The 22581-nt window shown below is 44.2% G+C and overlaps 2 protein-coding genes across 8 annotated transcripts in view; one reads left to right on the forward strand and one right to left on the reverse strand.

The window, feature by feature from the left end:
• The window catches only part of ZC3H12B (zinc finger CCCH-type containing 12B), a 29622-nt gene extending 24999 nt beyond the window's left edge, over window positions 1-4623 (reverse strand). For 3 of the 7 annotated variants that reach the window (XM_061445867.1, XM_061445875.1, XM_061445874.1), the window contains exon 1: window positions 4266-4623. The gene's annotated coding sequence lies outside the window, so the exon portion shown is untranslated. Of the gene's footprint in view, window positions 1-3563; window positions 3725-3775; window positions 3879-3900; window positions 4042-4230 lie in introns of those variants that run through there. The other 4 variants (XM_061445868.1, XM_061445871.1, XM_061445873.1 and 1 more) reach the window with 4 other exon arrangements.
• Window positions 4624-7587: 2964 nt separating this feature from the next.
• On the forward strand, window positions 7588-16927 carry ZC4H2 (zinc finger C4H2-type containing). Its single transcript, XM_061445876.1, has 5 exons — window positions 7588-7782; window positions 12025-12196; window positions 13425-13597; window positions 14286-14448; window positions 15541-16927. The coding sequence occupies exons 1-5, from the start codon at window positions 7730-7732 to the stop codon at window positions 15652-15654; spliced, it is 675 nt and encodes a 224-aa protein (XP_061301860.1). The 5' UTR covers window positions 7588-7729; the 3' UTR covers window positions 15655-16927.
• The last annotated feature ends 5654 nt before the right edge of the window (window positions 16928-22581 follow it).

Genomic DNA, 22581 nt, shown 5'->3' on the forward strand with positions numbered 1-22581 from the left:
TTAAGCAGTTTCAGCTGGCATTATTGCTACTCAAAGTCTGCTGTCCCTATCAAGGCAACATTTACACTTCAGCTGACAACATTACATAAAAAGATCACTTGTTAGCAGTTCCTTATAGACTGAGATCATGTGTTCAGATCTGAAACCAAAGTAGTGCACCGGTTCTCCTAATGCACATTCTGATAGAAGGCCATTTGGTACAACCTACTCTGCAGATCTAAATGACTCATTAATGCTCTGGGAAGGAAAAAAAAAAAGAGTTGTGTTTGCAGCTAAGCAAAGATGTGATGCATCTTATCAATTTACACTCATTCTAATTTTGCAATTGAATATTTAGAATACTACTTTGATAGACTAAACCAAATGTTCCTTTAAGCCAAAAATCTCATTCAGAAGCAATCTTTGAGAAACCTGAAAAACGAAGGGTATTCATGTTTGAAAAGGTCTCAATACACTGGGTGGACCCTCACATGCTCTGCCACCACCAAGAGGCAGGATGTCCTCAGTTGGTAAGACAGATGCCTTCTGATAAACTGAAACAACCACTTCACAAGCTGCTAAAAAAGTGACAAGCAGAGAGACACCTCGCTTGGGAAGTATCAAACAGCACCTTTGTGGCAAGCAGCAAGAGAAGCTCAAAGGCATCTTGTGATTAGATTTTCACACCTGTTACTTCGCTCTGCAGAACCAAAGTCAGCCTATCGCTAATTAGGTCTGCTCTGAGCACAGTGTTGCACTGGATGAACTCCTGGAGTCCAATCCAAACTGATTATTCTTTTATTCTAAGATTCTTTCATTCTTAGCATGATAACACTACACATTTCCAAGGTGAAGAAGCTGGAAACTCATCTTCAAGAAGACAAGAGAAAAAGCCTACTGCTTTGCTTTCAAAAATGAAAGCTGCAAATCCCTACACTCCAGCAACTGCATCTCTCTCCTTCTAAAGAGAGATCCATGTATGGATTAGGCCCGAGAGAGGGGGTTTTGTGTGGTGGGTTCTTTTGGTTTAGGGGGTGGTTTTTATTAGTTTTTTAAATCTGGACAATCTAGAAATCAGAAAAGACTTGGCAAAGAGTCTGAAATTAGTGTTTTATCTTAAAAAGGGGGAGGGGGAGTACAGAGGGTAATCTCTTGTGGGGTTTAGTTTAGCTTTGACTTTATGTGATCTGGCTGAGGTGTCTGTGGGCTCATTACATGAGCGTGTATGTTAAATTTCTTGTGGATGTCCCTACTAACAATAATTAATAGTCTAAACTTGGCTTTAGCCTAAGGTTAATAATCAGTTACAGCACTCCTCTCCAGACAACTGGAATAGAAGTAGACTTCCATAATCAGTACAGACACTAATCGTGATGAGGCAACTCTTTCCAGTGGACTGCATGTGGAAAAAGAACTCTTCTATTTCAATTATGGAACCAACAAGCACCTTGGCCTATGGCAGGACTTGTAAAAGGCTTTAGTTACACTGCACCATGAGATCCTAATGAAACTGTAGAAGAGGCACACCACAAGCCATGCAAAGCCTGGGTTTTATTTTGACATGGTGATTCAACTTGCTTTGCTACCAAACAATGTCAAAAATAACTCATGTAAGAAAATGAAATACAACAGCTACCTTTAAAACACTCTGCTTTCAATACAGAAAGAACGTACAGATTTGAAACAAAATTGCTGATGAAGAGTTCTCCTTATGGCCAATCTCATTAGTAAATTGTTCATCTCAGAACAGTAAGACCATTTCAGGAGGTGCTCTACTGCTTAGCTCTGCACTTTCAAATGGTTCCTACATTTGAAATGCATCAAACACAATGCTACATATCATGGCTTCAGAAAGTGGTTGTGGTATTCTGACTTCCAGATGAATCATCCATGTTAGCATGAATATATTGTATCCACTACAGCTTATAAACAAAAGGGGACAAATCACAGGAAATAAAAAACAAATAGTAACAAATGTAAATAGTTTTTAAATACCAGTATTTTTATTCAAACATGCTTTTCATCTATAATGCCTAGGGAAAAAAAAAAAAAAACAACAACCCTTTTACAATGAACTCACCAAAAATGTAAGTTTCTATATATAATATATATAAATATATATTTGTCCAGCCATGTACACATGGCTTTTCAAGGCCTTTTATGTCTTGCAGATTCCATGATCAAAAGAGGATAGTATTCTTAGGGATGTGTGAGGTCTAGATAGCACTATAGCCATATATATATATATTTACATTTTGAGATAGACAAATCAATATATCAAACTAATTTACAATGTGGCAACATCTGGAAGCTTCTTCTGAGTTGATAAATTACATTTCTTCACCTTTCGAAACCTTACTTCCATCCTGAACTCATCCACTGCCTTCCCTATTCCCAAAAGCTCCAATGCTCTTGAAATAAACAGTAACAGAGTGAGAGTGACAGAAGCAATTTGGTTTCTTTCTACTATTCACAGATCTATAGTAGAATTGTAAGTGTCTAACAAAATCAGTTGCAAACTGTAGGAAAGTCAAAACCAGTATATGTCTACAATGGAGTAATTTGCACTGGAAAAGGCATCCATAAGGACTAAGCAACAGAAAGCCAGAACTTACCTCATCCCCAGCAGCTGACAGTAAGAATTTACCTTCCTACTAGTTCATCTGTATATAAAATTCCATTGGCATCTCTTCACCCTCTTAACACTTTTTGCTTCCATTCTTTCTGAATAGCGAGTTTGAATGCCGCTGGATTTTCCTTTTTTAAATACATCTTAAAGAGGTCACTCCCATGCAATTGTCTCAGGAAGCTTTACAGATGGCTTCTAATAAACTTGCTGAGCACTAGATCACATTTTAGAAAACAAATGGATCACAAGTCCAGAAAACGTCAACAGCCACAAGATCGACAGATGGAAAACATGACAGTGAAGAAGACAAGACATATTCCAACAGCAGTCAAACTGCTCTAAATTTGAGGATGACCTTGACATGCCCACTAACCCATTTTCCCAGCAAAAAGCAAAGATAATTTTATAAGTGACGTTAGCTACACTTGTGAAACACACCTTTCAGTTCTACATACCGCGGTCCATTTATAACACCTGACAATCAAAAGATCTCTCTCACCAGCAAAGGATACCTCGTATACAAAAATGACTACCTGATATTACATCCATTTCAATAAACAAATATACCAAGCATAAGAAATCAGATGGATGTGGAATGCTGCACACTCACAGGCACTCAGAACTACTGACAGGCGTAACAGGAATTCATAAATGACCAGCGTTTTAATTCTCTTTCTATTCCTGCTTCACATTTATGACAATAGATGCTGATCACGGAAACACATTCCAAGATGAAAAAAGGTAAAGTATCACATGTATCTCAATAAACCCAATTTAATTTAGATCAAGACGACACAATATAGCTACCAATTTGATTTTACTGTTTGCTAACTTGCACAGGAAACACACAGCTCTTCTGAAATACATACCCCAAAGGCTGAAATGACAATTTGAAAAGCAGACAGCTGTGAAAAATAGCATTTTAAAAATAACTGATTAAAAAAAGTATCTCAACCTCATGTATACTGCAGTCAGTGACCAGTTCCTCGGTCACTTTTGCACTGTAAGGCAAAACGGAAGGATACAAGCAGCGACCATCAGTACCCTCCACAACTGCCTTATTTCACCACCTTTCGTTAATACCTTGCTACCCTTCTCATGCTGACACCGCACACCTTCTCAGACAGCGTGCTAACGCAGCTTTCGCAACCGCTCCTTGGCACTCACAGCTGCTAAATGAAACCAGCCGAATTCCCCGCTCCGTACCCAGCCGGCTAGACCACCTCAACCGTGCAGCCACCGCAGCCAGCTCCCGCAGGCAGGTCCCCGCGAAGGCCCCGGTGCCCTCTCACCCAGGCAGGGCGGGCCTCAGAGCGCCAAGGACAGAGGCCACGCCGCGGGCAAGTGGCCACCAGGCCGAGCAGCCGCCCCTCCCCGTGCGCGCAGGGAAGCCGGGGCACCCCCGGGGCCGGGAGAGGCGGCGGCGGCGGCGGCTCAGCGAGGGGCCGGGCGACGGCAGGAGGCCGCGCTTCGACTGCGGCCAGGCCCGGAGAGCGCCCGGCGGAGCGGCAGGGGGCGCGCTGGCGGCCTCCCGCAGCACGCACAGCGCCTCAGCCGTGCCGCCGGGGAGGAGGAGGAGGAGGGGGCTCCCCCATCGCCCCCCGCCCTCCCTCACCACCTACCCTTTCCCTCCCACCCTTCCCAGCCGGGGCCTCACCCGCTGCTGTCGCTGCAGACACCGCCCGCGGCTCCCTGCGGGATATGGCGGCGGAGAAGCGAGGGACGGCGCGGCTCGGCGCGGCCGCGGCACGGGCCCCACTCCGGCCGCTCCCGCCGCATGGAGGGGGAAGTGCAGGCCGGAGCGAGGGGAGAGCAGCGGGGCGGAGGAGCAAGAGCCAGGGCGGGACGGGACGGGATGGGGGAGGGCGGCTCAGTCAGCGGCGGCAGCCCGGGGGCCGCTGCCTCCACCTCATCGCTGCCTGCGCCTCAGCCGGGCCAGCGCCGCTGCCCGGGCGCCGTTGCCTAGCAACCGCGCGCAGCCCCCGCTGCTGCAGGCGCCGGGCTGCTCGCGGCGCCCTGCGCGCTCCCGAGGCGGCGGCGCACGCGCAGCGCGGCGGCCGCGCGTCCCGTCCCCCCCATCCCCGGTGCTCTTACACACTGCACGTAGTGAAGGAGTAACACAAACACCCTGCGAATGCGTTCGGCTTTGCACAACGTTGTGCGGAGCAGATGCTCTGCAGATCCCCTATCGATTTCAGTGCTGCTGGTAACTGCGCTCCCAAAGCTTCCTGGAACCGGTGTCAGCTTTCCCTGAAAATATGCAGTGAGCCAGTGCAACTGGGGTGGTCCAGTTGTAGGAAAAAACCTTGCAAGTGTGACTTGAGTAGAGGTTGAAGGCACAAAACCACAATAGCATAGAGAAAGAATCCGTTTTCATTGTAAAAAATCAGGAATGTAAAGGAACTTTCACATCTTGGGATGCACCATTTTGACTCATCCGTTTCTGGATGATTACATCTGACAGCATCGCTGCCCATTCTGCTCATGGCAACTTGTACCTCATCCAGCAGTACACAGAATCAACCAAGTTGGAAAACATGTTTAAGATCATCAGGTCAAACCTTTACCCCAGCACCGCCAAGGCCACCACTGCCATGGCACTGAGGGCCTCATCTACACAGTGTGTGAACACTTGCAGGGACGGAGACCCCAGCACTGCCCTGAGCAGCCTGTTCCATACCTGATCACCCTCTCGGTGAAGAAATTGTTCCTAATGTCCGATAAACCTCCCCTGGCACAGCTTGAGGCTGTTTCTTCTTGTCCTATCGCTTTGTTGGCTGAAAGTTACACTGATAAAACACTGAGAAATTCAGCAGCAATAGCAGAAGCAGCAATAAAGGACTGTATTCTCCAATCATGGGGAGACAAAAGGATGCTACATTGCCAAAACCAGGGAGAGTTGAGAGGATACAAACAGCAAAGAAGATTCACAGTACTTCAAAGGCAGCACAGGGAGAAGAGCACTAGAAAACAGATTGCCACAGAGAGCAAGAGAATAGTAAAGAGTGGATTGGAGAACACAGCTAAACCAAAGGGGGGAAGGGGGGGAACAAACCTGCCAATCCATGCTTAATGAAAACTAATATTTTCTGCTACTAAATCATCCAATTTTTTAAATAAATGAGGGTCTGATACTGGAGCCTGCATTCGTTCCAAATTCCCATTTACTTCACTAGGAATTGAAAGCATTTTTGAAGATGAGTAAGGCTGTTATTATCAGGGGAAAATGAGCAGAAAGCTGCAAATGCACTGGCCCTGATGTCATCCTTGAGTGCTGAAAGTTTTTATGACTGACCTGATTTCCCGGATCATTTGTTTCCACTGAGTGAAAGCAGGACGAACTGCATCTCTGGGGAGTTCCAGCTCCTCACTGCCTGGCGCAGGGGCTGATCTGCATTACAGGACATTGATCACTCAATGTCATTTGTGTAGGAAAACAAAATTCCAACTGATAAGACATTTGCTGCCTCAGTTCCTCCACCCCAACAGCTCACACTGGCTGCTTATTACCTCACACTCCAGTTTGCCAGCTTCCCAGGCACAGATATTCACACGAGGGGCACCACTTGCCCTTTAGTCTGCAACTGCAGATGCAACTGGTTCAAGATACTCAGTTCTATGACCATAAGCCCAACTCAAGCAGATCTACCACATGCCATGCAAGTATGTCCACGCTGTCTTGCATTCAGTGTCTGTCACATTCCCCAAAACATTCACCATTGCTCTCCTCTGCATTCTGTCCATTTTTAACATGACCCCAGCAAGTTTGATCAGTGCTGAGTAGCAGTTAAAGTATTTCCAGTGCCTTCCAGATAACATCTCTGTTACATTCCAGAATAAACACATTCCAGAATTCTGTTTTCATCAGCCTCCCATTACCCACTGATGAGTGGTCTGCTATAGCCACTATGACTATGGAACTGCTGGTTGTACATTTGTAACACACAGAAGTCTGCATTTGCAGAATCCAGTGTCCTTACTGACTGCCTAGACCTTGAGCTTAACTTCCATTTTAATGTGCTGGCCCTTCAGCCCAGCATGACCATCAGAGCTGGTAAACCCCAGGGTTTTACTGAGCATACAGGTGAAGGACCATGGATTTAGGTGCCTTAGGGCAGATCCTGGAAGAGATCTTCTGAGATATAACTGTTATCTTCATAAATTAAACCACAGTGCTTAGCACATTACAGAGACCAAAGGAAAATAACAGAAAGACCAAGTGGCCACTTTCCTCAATCCAGCAGTTCTATTTGTGTTCTGGCTTTCTTTTCCATAGTTACAAGTGCTTTGTATAGTATCAGAAATAAAGGAAAACCTAAAGAACAAAATACATCTTTTCTGAACTCCAGACACAGCCACATTACTCAGAGCACCTAGTAGCAAACTGAGCTGTAGTAATAATGGCTACAGCATGCCTTTGTGTCATTTTTAATCAAAATTGTGAACTCATTCAACAGTCTCATCATATTGAATCATAGTCAACCATTTTAATGAAATGCAAAACTTTGCACAGATTTCAGGAGGAAACCTCCTGCTATCATAGAATCATATCATGGAATGGTTTGGGTTGGAAAGGACCTTAAAGCTCATTCAGTTCCAACCTCCTGCCACGGGCAGGGACACCTTCCACTAGTGCAAGTTTCTCCAAGCCCTGTCCAACCTGGCCTGGACACTGCCAGGGATGGGGCAGCCACAGCTTCTCTGGGCACCCTGTGCCAGCACCTCAGCACCCTCACAAGGGAGAATTTCTCCCTAATGCCTCATCTCCCTTCTGTCAGTTTAAAACCAATTTTTGTAGTCCCAACCACCTCTGACATAACGAGGAGGTGTGACAAACTGATTTAAAGTGTAGTTGCAGGAAGAAGGGCAGGAAAGCTCTGCTCTGCATTGTGGGTGCTGTAGTCTTTCTGCTGCCTATCTGCCTCGGCAGCAGTAGGCGGCTGGACTCCAAGTCCCAGAGCTCCCACTAGAACCCACCGCACAGGCTCAGAGCCCATATGCCAGGAGGGGGTGACTACATTGTGTCTATTGTATGTTTTTTCTTTCTCCCCCCACCCCCCCCACCCCCCCCACCCGGCATTTTGTACATTTCACGGGAGGTTTAAATCGGGAGTGAAGAGCATGGCAGATGAGCAAGAGATTATGTGCAAACTCGAGAGCATCAAGGAGATCAGGTATGTCTGCTTTGTGCCGCATCAGTTTAGATGAAGCAGCTTTTTCCTCGGGGGAGCAGAGGAGTTGCATCGATCTGAAAGTAGCTATTGTGCTACCGAGGGAAAGAAAAGCACCGCTGGGCTTCGTGGTAGGAGCTGAGCATACATTTACCTAAGTAGGGAAGGAGCCTCTGCTGCTGGGAAAGGGCGGCAGCGGCCGTGCGTTCCCAGAGCACTGGACCCGAGTGCTAACAGGAGGAGTGTAGGGTGGGAAGGACGCAGCACCCCGCGCAGCCGGGGGAGTGGTGTCGGGCCGCGATGTGCTTTCCAAAGCCGTTTGAATTATCATTTCTTGTCCCAGAGGCGCCCTGGCATAAATCGATTGTTCTGCCCCACGCACTCCCTGGAAAAGGGAGGGGAAAGGAAGGGGATGGCACGAAAAGCAGAGCACGGCACCGAAAGCCGAGGACCGAGAGCGGCCGGTGTCGGGAGCGGGAGGGCGACGGACACCGGTTCAGCGTTGCGCTGGGGCCGTGGCCTGCGGGGGGCATGGGGCTGGTGGTGGCTCTCGCACGGTGCGTTCAAAGAGGGGCCCGATGCACGGCCCGGCCTGTGGCTTAGCTTTAGGTAGGGCTCAGGGCACTGGTGCTCGGGGTAAGGCCTGAGCTGCCTGTGTTCGGCAAGCATCTACACATCCAGGAGCCAAAACACGTTACAAAGGAAGTGAGGGCAGCGGGTTTGGATGCAGCCGGGAGGTGCAGGGCGTGCAGGCTGTGGGTCACCCCACATGAGGAGTGTTTTGGGACATGGCAGCTAGCGAGGGGCTATGGGGGAGAGAGGCTGTGCCACTGGCAGCGTGTGCAGGTGGGCGCAGAGACTGCTGGCTGGTAGCAGCATCCCTAAGCAGCACATTTTACCCACCGAAGAGGTGAATTAGGCAGCAGGGTATGGGCCTCAGCCTTCCTCACGGCATACCACAAAGGGGAATAAAGATCAAGGAAAAACATTTGTGTGTCTAACATCTCAAAGCTATTTAGAAAGAGCTGGGACAACACATGCCTGGCAGAGCAAGCACAATGAGTTCGTACTCAACTGTTAGGCAGGCTCTGATTTAAAATACAGATCTGCGTATGGGCTACTGCAGTTTGTGGTCCAATTATTGTAACAGTTCACATAAATATCTCATGAAATTATCTTTTCAGAGAGAGTGGTGTCCTGTGTTTGGAAATCTATGGTGCATTCAGTTTTCTGGTAATATATTCAAACGTGATACATAAACTGCAACTAAGACGTTTCTGCTGTTGGTTTGTAGCATGAGGTACTGTAAAAGGGACGTTCCCAGCTTTGGTGTACAATGAAAGTTTCTAGAATATATTTTAAAGTTAAAAACAAATAGTCAAAAAGTCAATTCTTGCGACACTGATGTCAAGTTTGAGTTGCCTTTAACAAAATCTGATCAAATAAATCTATTTTTTCATCCCCAAATTCTTCAAAAGGAGCTTGCATTCAATGAAGCATTTACCTCAAAATGAACGGGAGAGTTTCTTATTTACAGGCACGCCTTTGATAGATTTAGCAGGCTTCATTTTCATCTGCATTCCATGATTATCCTACAGGCAGAAAGGGAAAAAGCCCTCACAATCAAAATCAGAGAAATTACCCCTTCCTGTAGTTGATCTCTTATCACTTATTAAAGGCAGCTCAGCAGGGTTTTTGAAGGCATTCTGGAATCTGATTTTGAAGACCTGTATCTATATCCATATCTACATCTATACATACATACATTTGTAGTCAATGCAGTACTGCTGTCAGTAAGCATTTGTATGTGCCCACAATCCAAACATATCTGCACGTGCTTATTTATATGCATTGAGTAGTCCCACAGAAATAACCCCAGTCATAAAATTAAGCCAATACCTAAAGACTGGCCCTCAGTGTTCTGACTGGGAGGAGGTAAAGAATGAGAGTGAACTTACCGATGGCAGATGCTCATTTCACTGCTTAATGCCCTGCTGGGATGCACTTAGGGACTACTCTCACCGATGCAGTGTAAGAACTTAAACAGAAGGGAAAAGAATACGAGGGCAGAATTCATTAGCAGTCTAGAAATCAGAGTTTCTGTTTTAAAACATAACTGGATATTGCCTTGTGCTAACAGGAGGAGTTGTAACTCCTTTTTCTTTCCTAGTATCAAAAGTTAATCATTTGGACTGAAATAAACCCCTGCAACTCATTTGTTGGGGAGCAATCTGGCAGAACGTGGCAGACAGTGACTCATAACAGTGAGGAAACTGATTGATTTGCACTCTCTTAGGTGAATTCATGCCACAAATACAGAGACGAGAAACAGGGAGGAAACTGGGGACAAATATTTCCAATTTCAGTAATCAAAGTTTCCATTACTAAATAAATGTTTTAAATAAATGGGAACAATGAGACATGAGGAAAACAAGTGTAGGTGGCTGGATGGTTCTTCTTAGTGGGATATTGCTACATTTGAAATGGAAGGTAGAGAGGATCTCTTTTACTGGTTTATGTCCTATATTTACAATCAGGCTAGTATATGCCATTGTCTAGTACATGACAGAACACTGCCAATGACATTAAAGATTACAATGTTGCAGCTACAGACTTGTATTCCATCTACTTTCCAGGCTTCTTCTGCACTCCCTTCATAAAACTTTTACTAACTGACTTACTATTCCATCAGCTGGTTTTTACTATAATGGTGAGATAAGGATTTTTCAGAGCAAGTATGATATAAAGCAGTTTCAGAAGGAGCCATTGGGGACTGGGTATGAAAACAGTTTGTAACAGGAACAGATGCCCCACAGAGGTTTAGGAATCCCCTTTCTAGAAACAGTGCCTTCTGCTTCCATTAAAAACCTCAGACCTGTGTTGCTTGCTTCTATGGGAGCAAGTCGGGGCCTAGCGGGAATGGAAGTTACACGCCTAGTTCTAGGATAAGGGTGAAATCCCTGTGCTAGGATTTCATTGCTAATCTGATAGGCAGTTTCCTATAATCTACAGACTGCATTCTATAGTCAGCTTTACTGCTTACAATGAAATTGAATCAAACTTACCCCATGTTACATTGGGATGGAATAGGCTATTTAAATATGAGTGGAAACCTCTTCTTCCCCACCTCCCTCTTCCATCATGCCTGTAGGAAGTCTACTGTGTTATTCAGTAGTGCACTTGGAAATCAATATGGATCTATTTGTGCTAGGCAACTAAAAAGGAATGCTATATGCTTGCTTGTTTCACACAAAGTAAAGCAAAGAGTCCTGGAACTCTTGATTACATGCCTGAAATGTGACATTGCAGCCCCCTGTTAGAAACACTGAAGTGTTGTTGACACATTGGTTACCCAGTATCATATTCTAACTTCCATACAAGAAAAATAAGGCCTCTTCATTAACTACATCGCAGGAACAAGAACAGTTTGTTCTTTTCAACAGCTTGGATGAGCATGGAATCACACTCCTGCTTAAACTGTCTGATGACTGAAACTCACACTCCTTAATTACTAGCTTTGAAGAGAGAGATAAGGGCTGCATCTCAACCTTTGTGCTATGGAATCAGGGATTTGCACAAATGAAAAAGATAATCAGGATTGCAGGATATGGGCAGAAACATTTACAAATGTGACAGGTACTAAATCTTGGCAAAGAACCAAGAGAATGCAGAGCTGCTTGCAGGTGGGATATTGATGGCCAGTGTCATTTGAGTTTTCACTACTCTGATACGTAACTGCTCTAGAATTTTCTTTAAACTGACATTGAAGCTAGTATTTTAGCAGTTCAAATTACCTTCCACATAGCTTTAGTCAGTGTAAGTGACATTGTAATCACCTCCAATCACACCCAATTCATTTTGCATTTCTCAGAATCCTGTGCTAAACCTCCCAGATTTTCTGGATCTCTCTGTTTCGGTTTAATCTGAGATAATTGATGCAGTAGAACTCCTATTGGTACCAATTCTCTGAAAGTACAGCACCTGTTAAAGCCTGACAACATTCTGTTAATTTCAGAACTTGATGCAAGAATTCTAATAGCACTGAAAAGCTCAGCAGAAAGTGCTGGGATGAGAATTCAGTTCTTGTAACACCTCATCTTTTCTCAAAGATGATTAGTCTCGCCCTTGTCTATTACTGCTGTTACCTTCTCCCATCTATTCACATATAAAGTAGCACCTCACAAAAATACATTGCAGTGACTTAACTGTTGTCTCTCTGTATTTTTACCTGTCACTGGGATCCAGGAATAAGACTTTGCAGATGGAAAAAATAAAGGCGCGACTGAAAGCAGAATTTGAAGCCCTGGAGTCTGAGGAGAGGCACCTGAAAGAATACAAGCAGGAAATGGACCTGCTGCTGCAAGAGAAGATGGCCCACGTGGAGGAGCTGCGGCTGATCCATGCTGATATTAATGTGGTATGCGACAGTCCAGCTGTGGACAACCTGACTAAGAGTTGTAGATGAATCACTCCACAGGTCATGGAATTGTGCACATCACTGACTCAATAATCTGGACTCCACAGCCTCATCCTGGGATCCTACAGAGCGGGCAAAGTCTATTTAGCTCAGGATAATTGTTTTTTCCCCTGTCTGAGTTGGGCAGGCTATTTTGTAATGGTGGCATATTAGCATGTGCACCAAGAGGATAGATAACCAAGTCCACTGCAGCTACAGCTTTACCAGTAGGCACAGTAACATCACTCTGGCAGGTCCATAGAAAACTGTTATTCTCTTAGTCTTTCCTTATTTAGCACCTCAGAATAGAGAACCTTTGGCAGCTAGGTGGGACTTCAATTGGAGGGGTTTGGAAGAAAAAGAGATTTTGGTAAAATAGATATTCATTAAATTCTTAGTGAGAACTGACCTGCATCACTGAGCGGAACCACCAAACATTAAGCAGCAGCCTGAAGGGAATGAATACAAATAAGAGAAATCCAGTTTATAAACAAGTAAGACTGGCCAATTAGAGGGGCTAAATGACCAGCAGGTTTTATGTCATGTTAGGGCACTCACATGGCTCTACAGTGGTTTCTTGCTCTGAAGGTATCCAAGCTTAGCACCAGATGAAAAAAGCTCTCACATTGTAAGCAAGTACAAGATACATACTGGATGTGCAGACTGCATTTATTTATCGCTTGAACAGCCTGTTCCCCATCCCAGCTGCACAACCTCAGTCTCTGTTTCGTTCCCCCCTCTTTTCTTGTCACATTGTCTTTTTCTCTGCTTTACTGCAGTAGGAGAAACAGAAACCTTTCCTTAGCTTGTTTGTTAGCTTCTACCCATTGGCATTCAGGTATCTGAGAAATACAGAAAATTATTCTAATTTCTTTTTAATGTCCCCTGAGAGTTTTCCATAGCTCCTCACTTGCTGACTTGCCTGCAGCCTACCTGTTTTTAATGTTGATCAGAAGGACATATAGGTTGAGTGCACCTTTTTTAAATGAAAATGCATCTCACATGTCACTTTGAATTGCTTCTTCCTAGCCCAGTTTTCATCCTCCTGATATCTTTACTTTTTGTTTTACTACTGCATTGTCTCCAGTTTCTTCCAAATTGAGTGAGAAAAATCTGTTCTTTCTGGTGCAGTCTCTTGCTAAGAGAGCTGGTAAAGGAAGGATTCTTTAAAACCATGCTCCTGTTTCAGATGGAGAATACTATCAAGCAGTCTGAGAACGACCTCAACAAGCTCCTGGAATCTACTCGTCGCCTGCATGAGGAGTACAAACCCCTCAAGGAGCACGTAGATGCTTTGCGGATGACTCTGGGATTGCAGAGGCTGCCAGATCTATGTGAGGAGGAAGAGAAACTGTCCCTTGAGTAAGTGTCCAAAGCAAACATTATCTGGCTTTAGATCTTCTCTTGATTCTACTGGTTATTTTGTCATTTAACTTGTGTTAGTAGATGGGGGAGGATGTCAGAATTAGGTACTATTCAGAGAACAGTGTCCTTTGTTTTCCAGATCAGTTTTAAATGCAAGGGATGTTTTAAGAAAGTGCCATTTCTCTTAACACCCAGCACACTTGGCATCATTTTCACAGATACAGTTTTCAAGGTATCCTTTGCATTTCTGAAGAAATGCTGTTTTCCATTCCAAGCACCTTGATACTACAAAGAATGTCTTAATATATTGCATATAAAAGTTATTCCTTTTAACAGAATAAAATATAAAGACTAAGTTTGGCAGAGGTGCATCTAAATCTGTCAAAGATTAAATATGTATGTTGTCTAATCGCCATCCTGTTAGATTTATATCCAGGTGTACATCACCATACCTTAGAAGCTGAAAATCTGGAATCTGGCTGAAGTGTACAAATACAGAGGAAAATACCATCAGTTCTATTTATGAACTAGTCCAAGTGGTATCTAAGTGTAGGCAATTTGTCTGTAGTGGAGGAAGATGATAGGGAAACATGATCCATTGTATTTTACAGAAAATATCCTTTACAAACTAATGAAATACTCCAGAAGGTGGGTATATTTTTCATTTGGTTTTTTTTTTGTCTAGCTACTTTGAAAAGCAGAAGGCAGAATGGCAGACAGAACCACAGGAGCCTCCCATCCCAGAGTCTCTGGCTGCAGCTGCAGCGGCTGCCCAGCAGCTGCAAGTGGCCAGGAAACAAGATACCAGACAGACAGCAACTTTCAGACAACAGCCACCTCCAATGAAGGTCAGGACAGGGAATGTGCCGGGGTTTCACTTATATCTTATGTTTATAAAGTTACCAATTTGTGAAAAGGAAAAATGACGTGTCCTGATTCTGGTTTCTCCTGCAGTGGTCCAAATCAAAAATCAACCCCAGTAGACATTAAGTAGTAGCACCAGTCATGAAGGGTTAAGGACAAGGCTCTGTATTATTTGACTCCTTTATGACCTAAGAGTCTCCATCAGCAAGGATGTGGTCAATTCTGACTCCTCTTGTTTCATGTGGGAGACAGGCACGACAGAAAAAAGGGCTGGGCAAAAGAACAACTGATAGCTGGGAGTTAATTCCAAAGAGGTTCATATTAGAGCAACACACATTTTATGAAGGAGAGTACTTACTGATGGTACAGATTACCAGAAAAGGTGATTGTTTCTGCACCTCTTGGGATCTTCAAGTCAGCATCAGTTAATTTAACCCAACCACAGGCACTTACGTGACAATTTTACTCAGCTCCTGCAGGCAGTAAAAAGAGCTCAGTAATTCCACAGGGATATTCATCCCACCCAAGTTCCAAAGATTCACTGACTAAGGAGGCAAACTGACATAGGTACACTCCATAGTTCTGTATTTAGTGTCTGGACTCACACCATCAGAAAGCCTTTCTGAAAGTAATATGCTGATGGAAGTTAAAGGGCTTAGTATGGAGCAAAAGGGCAGAGTTCTACATCTTGTATTAAATATGTGTAATTCATCTAATCACTCACTCCTGCCTTGAATTCTGTGACACCACAGTTGGCACAGTTGTAAACATCTTTATGACACTTTTAACACAAAATAGAATTCAATGTTAAAGTGACTGATACATACCTGAACCACGCATCTGCTGAGCTGCAGTTTCAAGTCAATAAAATACAAACTAAAACAGTGTTTTAGTTGGTCTAAAGTTACTGTACAATCCAAAGACTTGCACTGTATAGAATGTAGCACTGGTTTGCCTTTGAAGGCAAGAGGCCTTAGTTATTTCTGTGTGTTCCGTAACTTGGAATGTGATACTGAATAATCTGGGTACCACCACTTGAACGTTTGTATAACAAGAGCTGCAATGTCGCATTTCAGGCGTGTTTATCGTGTCACCAACAAATTCATCGGAACGCACCCATCTGTCCCCTCTGCAAAGCGAAGAGCCGCTCTCGGAATCCCAAAAAGCCCAAGAGGAAACAGGATGAATGAAACCCAGAAGACTGACAAGCAAACGCATGACCCATTCCAGAACCCTTCCAGCAGAACTGCAGATGTGGCCAGACTTTACTGACGTGCAGTCTCACGTATGACCGACCCCTTGTTTTCTATTTAATGCAGTGTAAGCACAATGTCCCTGTTCTGTCTTAATTTCCTTCCGGTCCTTAGGATTTGGTTTTAGGAAAGTTAAGTATTACTGGTGCTACGGTTTAACATTTCAACCATTCCATCTTTGGACTCCTAAATGAAGTCGAATTCTTATGCAAGTATCCCAACTGCAAGGCTGTTCCTATTGGCCAGATGTGATGACCACAGATGCTTTTATGTTCTCTTTTTAAAAGCAAATGTTACTACAAGATTGAGACTATTCAAAGTGCAAATAACTGTTTGTTTCACTAAAGAACAAGTTGTTTTCCAAGCTAGTAAGACTGCATAGGTTTGGGCATCCAGTAGAGCTCTTTTTATACAGGAAATGTTCAGGGGGAAATAGAAATTGGTTATAAAGGAAATCAGTGCATTAAGAGCACGCGTCAGTTTCGATTTCTTGGAATTTGATTGTACCATTCCCTCCAACTTGACTTAAAATTTGGAAGTGGGACCAAGTTGCTGGCTGTGTATGAAATTCTAAGAATGATGTAATTTGTGATGCTTTAACATCTTAATATGGTATTACTTTCAGCAGTCAGAAGACCGATTGACTTAAGAACAAGGATCAACTGAACTGTATTAGTGGTCCTTCCAGGCTCTATGGCCAACCAGCTCCTTGTGCTTCTCTAGGAAACATGTATGAGATACGTACACAGACTGCAACATCAGCCATTCTCACATCTTCTATTCCTAGTTTCCACAGCCAAAATCTCCCTTGGCAGACATGTCCTCCACTGGAGCACAGGGAAGCTCAGTAACATGCACCAGGAACAATGTCAACTGCCTGGCTTTGGTGCCATTGTCCTCCCTCAACCAAAGCTTACTACTTTTGTGTCTTTGAATAGGGCATTTTCAAGTAAGCTTTATTTCAGCCCAGTTTTTTTTCTTGCTCAGTACATGTGCCAAAAGAACCCTGACTAAAGGGTCCTCTAGACCACTCCCTGTATCCATGTCTTCCTTTTGTTTCACCTCATGTATCATCAGTTCCTTCAATGGGGAGGGTGGCAGTGGCCCAGCTACAGAGCCAGGGCTTAAAATTCACTCATTTCTAATCCCAGTTTTGTCACCACCTTTGTTGTCCAAATTGATCTCAAGCATTAAATATTCTTTTCACTGACTTCAGGAGGCATGGACTGCCTGTTTACATTCTTCTTGAATGGTTATATTGAGGACTTCGCCTGAAGAACAGGGAAGCTGCAAGTCTCCTGTCAGAACTCTGCCAAATCCAAATCTCTACAAACCCAGATAAACCAGTTTTACTGGGCAAATTACATATGTTGCCATTAATTTCCTAACTCTGCCACAATACATGAGTTTTTTTATTGAATATAGTCCTATAATTCATGCCAAGTTCAGGTGGTGCTCTCTCATTTTACTGTTTCATGTATAGCCAGTAAACACCTGTCAACATCAGAGGCAGAATATGACCATGTGCCCCTGAAAATATGCGAAGAGCAAATTCTACTGGCTGAATTACTGGAATTCAGTCTCTGAGATAGCAATAATGGAAGATAGTCTGATCTCATGCTCCAAGTGGCAGCAGTGTGCTAACTATCCTTATACATGTTTCCTACGCAAATACTAGATTCTGCTTTTAAATGTCACAGCAGCCACATGCTGTGTGCCCTGTTTCAAGCAATTCCTGATGAGTTTCAGGGAAAATGCACAGAGACTTAAAGGACAGCATATGGACTCACCCAGAGTGAATGCATGAGAGCAGCATACTTCAATAGTTGTACATAAACTTTATGGTATTGACCACTTCATTGTCAAGAAGTGGTGACAGTGGAAAATGGATGAATGGTCTGCAGTGAAGTTGTGTGAATAGAGGATAGATGTGTAGAGACTTGAACTTACAGTTCTGAAATAGATAGGATTAGTTGCAGCGGCTCTCACTTCACTGTTACTTTGCCAGGTTCTTTCTTTCTTGAGAGATCTCTAGAGCTCTGAACTGAAGGATGCACCATTTGCTACTTTAGTATGGCGATTTTGTATTTTTACTTTTGTAAACTAATCTCTTGTGCCCTCGTGTTTAACAAGGTTTGCTTTTTTTTAAAGGAAAAGAAAAACCTATGACTATGACATGACTGTTTGTATCAACCATGTTCTTGTGTTTGCAAATCTGTTTTCACATCCTTTAGCAAGTTCTGCCGTATGAATAGCCTGTGTTGCTGAGCATGAGTAACTGAATATGAGGCAACAGTGTGCCCTGGCAGCCAAAAGGGTCAACCATATTCTGGGGTGCATTGAGTTGGTTGAAGGAGATGATTGTCCCTCTCTGCACTGCACTGGTGCAGCCTCAAGTACTGGGCAGTTTTGCACACCTTAGTGTAAGAAGAACAGGAAGCTATTAGAGTGTGTCCAGAGGAAGGAAAGCAAGATGGTGAAGGGTCTTGAGGGCAAGACTTACGAGGAACTGCTGGTGGTCAGTCACTGGAACAGAAAGTTGAGGCTGTTCAGCCTGGAGAAGAGAAGGCTGCGTGGAGACCTCAGAGCAGCCTTCCAGTATCTGAAGGGGGCCTATAGGGATGCTGGGGAGGGACTCTTTCATTAGGGACTGTAGCAATAGGACAAGGGGTAACGGGTTAAAAAACAGGGGAAATTTAGATTGGATATAAGGAAGAAGTTCTTTCCTGTGAGGGTGGTGAGGCACTGGAATGGGTTGCCCAGGGAGGTTGTGAATGCTCCATCCCAGGCAGTGTTCAAGACCAGGTTGGACAAAGCCTTGGGTGACATGGTTTAGTGTGAGGTGTCCCTGCCCATGGCAGGGGGGTTGGAAATAGATGATCTTAAGGTCCTTTCCAACCCAAACTATTCTATGATTCTATGAAGTGGTCCTGGCACTGACCTGTCACAGTTCAAGGGGCATCTGGACAATGCTCTTAGTCATATGGTTTAGTGTTAGCTAATCATTTAAGGAGCAGGAGTTGGACTTGATGTTCCTTATGTGTCCCTTACAACTCAGGATATTCTATGATTCTAACTATTTCAAGGACACAAAATCACTACTATGTATGAAGGGATTCTGGGGGTAGGGGAAGGGAGGGAAGCAGCATCTTTCATAGGGAACCAGTATTCTCATTTTCTCTCAGAGATTAAGGAAGTTTCACTGAAGAGCTCTTCTCATGACAGTCCCAAGCCCTTTTCTCCCAGGCACCTTTCTCAAGAGACTAGAGGATAATTGTGAAACAGTGATTTCTTGTTTTGCAGTCAGAGGAGGAAGCTGTCTGAGGTACAGTTCTTACCAACACTCCACAGTTTTGCTTATGGAGCAACAGTGGCCTCTTCATTTGTACCTAAGGTTCTTTGAAGATACTTCTTCACTTGGCTTACATTCATTCTTATTTAGGTTAAATTATCCTAATACCCAGAAAGAGAACCTTCTCACTTACAAGACTTTTTCATTACTAAAGGCTGGTTTAACCTGGGCTTTGTCATTCCCTTTTCAATGGGTATTCAAGTGGCAACAAAATCAGTGAATTCTTTTGTTACAGATGGTCTCCAGGGTCTTTTCCTGGTTCCTTACTTGCCTCAAAGGACTCAAAGTTTTGTTTTTTTTGCAACCAAATGGCAAAAAAAAAATCACAAGCCTCTTTCCCTACCCCATGCTAAAAGAATGCCAACACTCTACTGCATCTAAAGGCTTTGCTATAGACATTTTCATACCCAGGCTGGGGTAGATCAGTTGTTCAAACTTTAGTGCCAAGGACCCCATTAACTATAGGGAAAATGTAAACCAGATTTTAATACTTGCATTGCCTGAATTCAGCTTTAGCTTTCTAAAGAGGACACTGAGTGAATGAACCTGTCAGTGGCTTCAAGTTAACAGAACCTACTTTTGAAAGAAAGAATAGCCATTGATGTGTTCCTCTAGTAGCAGACTATTCAAGAAATGAAGACATTACTAGCACTTTAAATGAATAAAAGTGCTTTCCTTTATTTTACAGCTTTCTCATTCCTCTGACATAGGTTTTCATTTTAGCATTTAGGTATTTTAGCAATATCTGTTGTTTTCACTGACTTCTGTGTTTTAAATATTTCACTCCTGTGCCCAGGAGGGGTAGCAGTGGCTACCTGGTTAAGTTGTCTGTACAGTCCTTTTTAATAAATGTTTGTTTCATGTCATGCTTTCTTCCTGCAGAGTATTTTCACACCTGTTATTTGTTTGTGCTGCTGATAAGCAGCCATATCCCTAAAAGTAAACCCCAGCTTTTTCTTTAACAGGATGCAATTGCCACAATTCTGTTACATCTTTGTAGAAACTTTATGGGGAAATAAATATCCCTTCTAGTGAGCTTTTCAAAATAGAAAAGGAGACAGCAAGACAAGTTTGAACCCAGCCAAACTTCTCAGGCACACTTCAGGAACACAAATCACGCTGCACTTAAGCTGCAAGATTTCTGCATCTGTGTAAGAGTCATAAACAGCATCTTAATTCCCCAAACCAGGTACTTCTGGAACAAACCCATCCTCTGCTGCCACTGACTAGTCACACTGGAACTGAATCGTTTGCGTGCATAGAAACACGTTATTTGCACTTGGAGGTGTCCAGTTGTGAAACTCAAACAGACCCAGAAAAAATAACAAGGAAATCACATCCCCTTTCAACCACTGAAAGCTCTGAGTGGGCATTTCTGTCTGTCTGTGACTGATTCACAGTGCTTCAGCTTGAGCTAGTTCCCAGCCAATTTAAACTAACCCAAAACAAACCACTCTTAGGTGGGAACAAGTCTTGCTCAGGCAGGTTTCAGTTTAGAGACTCATATCCAACACCTTCTGTCAGGTGCTAGATTCCCAAGAGGGCAAACCCCAGATGGATTTTTCACAGTTCTGTACTAGTGAGGAACCTCACGTTTTGTTTTGCTTTCTAAAGTTAAACTGAAAGCAGCAAGAGCCATGATGCCCTTTCTCATTCAAGGTAGGGATAGGTGTTTTGCAAAGAGTCCTGCTTTGCCATTAGGAGATTCTATCTTCTTCTAATGTGTGCTGGAAGTAGCTTCTCTCAACAAACTGGTGACTGAGGAGCTTATGGGAGCACTCCCTAACCCAGTTCTGTCAGGAAAGCCCACACATGATGTACACTGTCAGCAAAGGAGGTAACCTACAGCATGGTAACTCCAGTCCTGAGAAATGACCTCTGGTATTGCCAGTTACTTTAAAGACTTATTTTCTGAATGGAAATACACCTTTATAAGGTTGTTTTTTTTTCTGTTCCTGATGCACACAAGCTTCTATCACAGTAAAGACATCACATGCAAGTAGGTAGATGTGAGTTTCTCTCCAAGAGGTCTGCAGCATCTCAGCTCTGACAGTCTGCTGTTCTGATCAAGCAGACTGAAGTTGCATTTCCAGTGGTTTAAGCTTCAAGTGTAATTTCACTTAACATCAACATCATCAAATACATAATCTCATTGGTGAGATAAGCCTTGTTTAATTCAGTCAGACACAAGTACAGTCATCTGCGTTGAACTCCTGAGTAATGGACAAAACCTGCATATTTCTGTGTCCATTTTCCTGGAAAACTACTGCCCTCTGCATCCTCATTTCCAGCTTTTTTCCCCCCTAATTTATCTAAAGAGGGTCTCACTTAGTCTCCATTTTTCAGACAAATGTCATCGTTCTTTGGTTTGTTTTCATTAATCTTTGTAAGATAATAATAAAAAGTTTGAGCAAACTTGGTTCTGCCACAGCTCCAAACAGCTTCTGGTGCTTTGGTCAGTGCTCCCTCTCAAACTTTCACATAGAAACACTTAACCCACAGCGCTTTCAATGCTTAACTGCCTACAAGACTGATAGCACTGATTTCCTGCTATTATAAACCTATTACCTTTTTGATATGTCTCCTATACTTGGATGTGACTGAAATGAACTACTGTATTGCTGCATCCACCTGCTTCTCTTCAAGTGTCCTCTGCAGGATTACCCTGCAAAACAAAGCAGAAAGGGCATTGAGACCGATTAGGTTACCGTACTTTGAGAGCCCTTTTCCAAACCATTAACTGTGATGGAATAACGTCTCATTGCACAAAGTTACGGAATTGTTACTCAGGCCCGAGTAGTTTGCTTTAGGTTAACTGCATGTTCTGTTGTTCTTGGGGTTTTGTGTGTTTACTTGGGGTTTATTTTAAAGCTTTACACATACTCCATGATCCGCTGGGCCAGAGAGACAGACATCCATAGTTCCTCCCGGTTTTACACCACTTCAGTATCTAAAGTTGGTAACTGAGAGTGACGGGGCACGGGAGATCGGATTGAAAGTGAAAGAGAGGAAGATTTACCTCAGACATGAGGCAGAAGTTGCTCCCTGTGAGGGATGTGGGGCGCAGGCACAGGGTGCCCAGAGAAGCTGTGGCTGCCCCATCCCCTCCACCGTATGCCCCCTGACCCTCCCCACAGCCCGGCCCGGCCCGCACCCGCCACCCCACACGCTCCGTGCCTCCCCGCGGGGCCCACCCCCGACGCACCGGGCCCTGGGGCACCCGCTGGGCTGAGGCGGCAGCTGAGGAGCGGCCTCACGGCCACAGGACCCATCCCGGCCGCCTCAGCCTCGCGCGCGGGGCGGGCCCAGCACGTCGCGGGTGAAGGACGTCACGGGTTACGTCACGCACCTCTGCTTTCCCGCGCTCCCACCGACCGAGCGGGCCCGCTGCGAGCACCGCGCTGCCGGCATAACGCTGCGGTGAGCTGCCAAACGCGGGCTGGGGAAAGAGCTGCAAGTTGAAGCGGTTCCTGTAAAGCCAGGGGCCTGCTTCATGCAGGCACAAAGGTGTT

The sequence above is a fragment of the Pezoporus flaviventris genome, unplaced genomic scaffold, assembly GCF_033815535.1.
Source record: "Pezoporus flaviventris isolate CSIRO_AGI_PZ_B2104156 unplaced genomic scaffold, CSIRO_AGI_Pfla_v1 ptg000005l, whole genome shotgun sequence".
NCBI lineage: Eukaryota > Metazoa > Chordata > Aves > Psittaciformes > Psittacidae > Pezoporus > Pezoporus flaviventris.

Coding starts and splice junctions, on each gene's coding strand:
- ZC4H2 (XM_061445876.1), top strand. CDS start 7,730: ATGGCAGATGAGCAAGAGATTATGTGCAAACTCGAGAGCATCAAGGAG. Junction 7,783..12,024: donor GAGAGCATCAAGGAGATCAG/GTATGTCTGCTT, acceptor ACTGGGATCCAG/GAATAAGACTTTGCAGATGG. Junction 13,598..14,285: donor GAAGAGAAACTGTCCCTTGA/GTAAGTGTCCAA, acceptor TTTTTTGTCTAG/CTACTTTGAAAAGCAGAAGG.